Genomic DNA, 2,728 nt, shown 5'->3' on the forward strand with positions numbered 1-2,728 from the left:
CAATTAAACAGCAAGGGCTCTTACTAACCAAGCCATCTCTCTAGTCTGATATTTCCATTTTTTAGTCTTTTCTGTTTTTCTTCTACCTACATCCTCTACAACCTCTTTATCATTTGTGGTGTTAAGGATCAAACATAGGATCTCACTCTTCTGTTGTTTAAATTCATTAGGCTACAAACCCAGTCTTTATATTTAATTTTTTGAAGTACTTCCAAGAATTTTTTTGTTTTCTTGAATAAATATACTAATTTATATTCACAAATCTTTTAAAATCCACCAAAACTTGTTATCTTTAAATATTTTTAAGTTTTTGATATAAAAATACAGTCATCTCATTTCTTTTTCCTTTCCTCCCCCAACACTTCCCATGCACCTTCTTTTGTTATCCTTGGAGACTGTGAGGTGATATTTTACTACAGTTTATGATCCTCTGGTGACTAGTAATGCTCAGCACTTGTTTATATATATGTAGGACTTTACATTAATACAGTTATAATGCATAGTTTCTCCTGTTTCCTCTTACAGGTAGCACTGTCCACAAATCCAATGGAGGGAGTGAATCAGTCTGTGGTGTCAGAGTTTGTGTTCCTGGGACTCACCAACTCCTGGAATATCCAACTATTGCTCTTTGTGTCCTCCTCCATCTTTTATGTAGCAAGCATGATGGGAAACTCCCTCATCGTGTTTACTGTGGCATCTGACCCTCACTTACACTCTCCCATGTACTTTCTATTGGCTAACCTCTCCTTCATTGACTTAGGTGTTTCTTCTGTTACTTCTCCCAAGATGATTTATGACTTATTCAGAAAACACAAAGTCATCTCTTTCAGAGGCTGTGTCACTCAAATATTCTTCATTCATGTCATTGGTGGTGTGGAGATGGTGCTGCTCATAGCCATGGCCTTTGACAGATATGTGGCCATATGTAAGCCTCTCCATTATCTGACAATTATGAGCCCAAGGATGTGCATCTTGTTTTTAGTGGCTGCCTGGGTTATTGGCATTATGCACTCCCTTGTTCAACTGGCTTTTGTAGTAAACTTACCTTTCTGTGGACCCAATGTGTTGGACAGCTTCTACTGTGACCTTCCTCGGTTTATCAAACTTGCCTGCATAGACACTTATCAACTGGAATTCATGGTCACAGCCAACAGTGGATTCATTTCTGTGGGTTCCTTCTTCATACTGATCATTTCCTATATTGTCATCATAATCACTGTACAAAAACACTCTTCAAGTGGTTCCTCTAAAGCCATGTCCACACTTTCAGCTCATATCTCTGTGGTGGTCTTATTCTTTGGTCCTTTGATATTCTTCTACACTTGGCCTTCTCCTTCTATACATCTGGATAAGTTTCTGGCCATTTTTGATGCAGTTGTTACTCCTTTTCTGAATCCTGTGATCTATACATTCAGAAATCAAGAAATGAAAGTAGCAATGAAGAGAATATGCAGACAGCTAGTTGGTTATAGGAAAACTTAAATACAGGTGCTGTGGACTGTCTTTAGTGAATGTAGAAACTTATTGTTCATCACCTGCAGAAAATCTTTACATATATGTAAACATATTTCACACACACATATAAATTATATATCCTGTCCCGAAAACAGAGAATTACATGTATTTATAAGGCTAAGATTATAATAATCTTGAACTTACATTCCTAGGGAATGTTTATTTGAAGTAACTGATGCTTAAGGCTTTTAGAACAAGGAAATTTCTCTCTTACATTTATTTTATATTCTGAGAATTTAAAAATGAATATTGTATTTAAATAACTTCTACTGCTCTGTCTTCCCAGTCAACTCATCCTTGGCCCCTTTCATTTGTTCTCTAATTTATGAATTCTTTAATTATATACATGTATATATAAAAGTATGTACATATATTACAACAATAATAAATATAAAATGCTGAATACATTTAATATATATGTGTTTAGGGATCATCATAGGATTGGATAACCTCTCAAACTATGCCTTGTCTCATACGCAGGAATTTCTGAATGTGTATACTGGTGTGCTTATAAAGGTTTAGTCTACTGAGCCATTTGTCTGTCTCTTGTAGTTTGTACACAGTACCCATTTGAAGTTTATCTTCTGTGGAAGGGGTTTAAATCAGGAGAACACACATATTTTGTGTATAAGATTTGAAGGCCATTTTGGAATACCAACAAGGAACTGTGCAATCACGATTTCCAAATACATTCAATTTGTATTTATTTTTTGTTTTTGTTATTTATTTTTATTAGTATATTTCCACATTAAAATGAAACTCAAGAAAAAAAAAGTGCGTGATGTTTGAGAGGAGGAATTAAGGCAACATGTGCATTCACTTTGTGAGTTGATAGTAGGTACTAAGGTGCCACATCTGTTGCTACCAGTATTCCATGATAAGGGATTAAAACCATCCTTGAAGATGTTCTGACCTTTTATAGATCTCACAATTCAGTTCCTCCAGGTCCCAGTCATTGTCAAGTATATCGCCACAGTTTTGTTGCACTGAGACAGGTAGTATAGTTTTGTTCTTGCTCTTAACTACATGAAATTTTCATTTCCATTATGCTGGTTCACTGGCTTGAGGTGCAGGATTAGGTTAATTGGGATCAGACTTACCTGCACTGCTGAATGACTTCCTTGTTTGTATAAGTGATTACTTTCTGTGTATCCTTATGTTGGTTGTACCTTACTGAGAAACCTGTGGGTGATTGGTGCCAGACCTATCATTT

The 2,728-nt window shown here is 35.7% G+C and overlaps 1 protein-coding gene across 1 annotated transcript; it reads left to right on the forward strand.

The window, feature by feature from the left end:
* Nucleotides 1–537: 537 nt before the first annotated feature.
* On the forward strand, nucleotides 538–1,482 carry LOC127221727 (olfactory receptor 4F3/4F16/4F29-like). The gene has a single exon (XM_051183738.1). The coding sequence runs from the start codon at nucleotides 547–549 to the stop codon at nucleotides 1,480–1,482; it is 936 nt and encodes a 311-aa protein (XP_051039695.1). The 5' UTR covers nucleotides 538–546.
* Nucleotides 1,483–2,728: the final 1,246 nt, after the last annotated feature.

This window comes from Phodopus roborovskii, unplaced genomic scaffold (assembly GCF_943737965.1).
Source record: "Phodopus roborovskii unplaced genomic scaffold, PHOROB, whole genome shotgun sequence".
Classification (NCBI taxonomy): Eukaryota; Metazoa; Chordata; class Mammalia; order Rodentia; family Cricetidae; genus Phodopus; species Phodopus roborovskii.

Excerpts from the sequence above, each read along its gene's own strand:
- LOC127221727 (XM_051183738.1), top strand. The coding sequence starts at position 547 with ATGGAGGGAGTGAATCAGTCTGTGGTGTCAGAGTTTGTGTTCCTGGGA.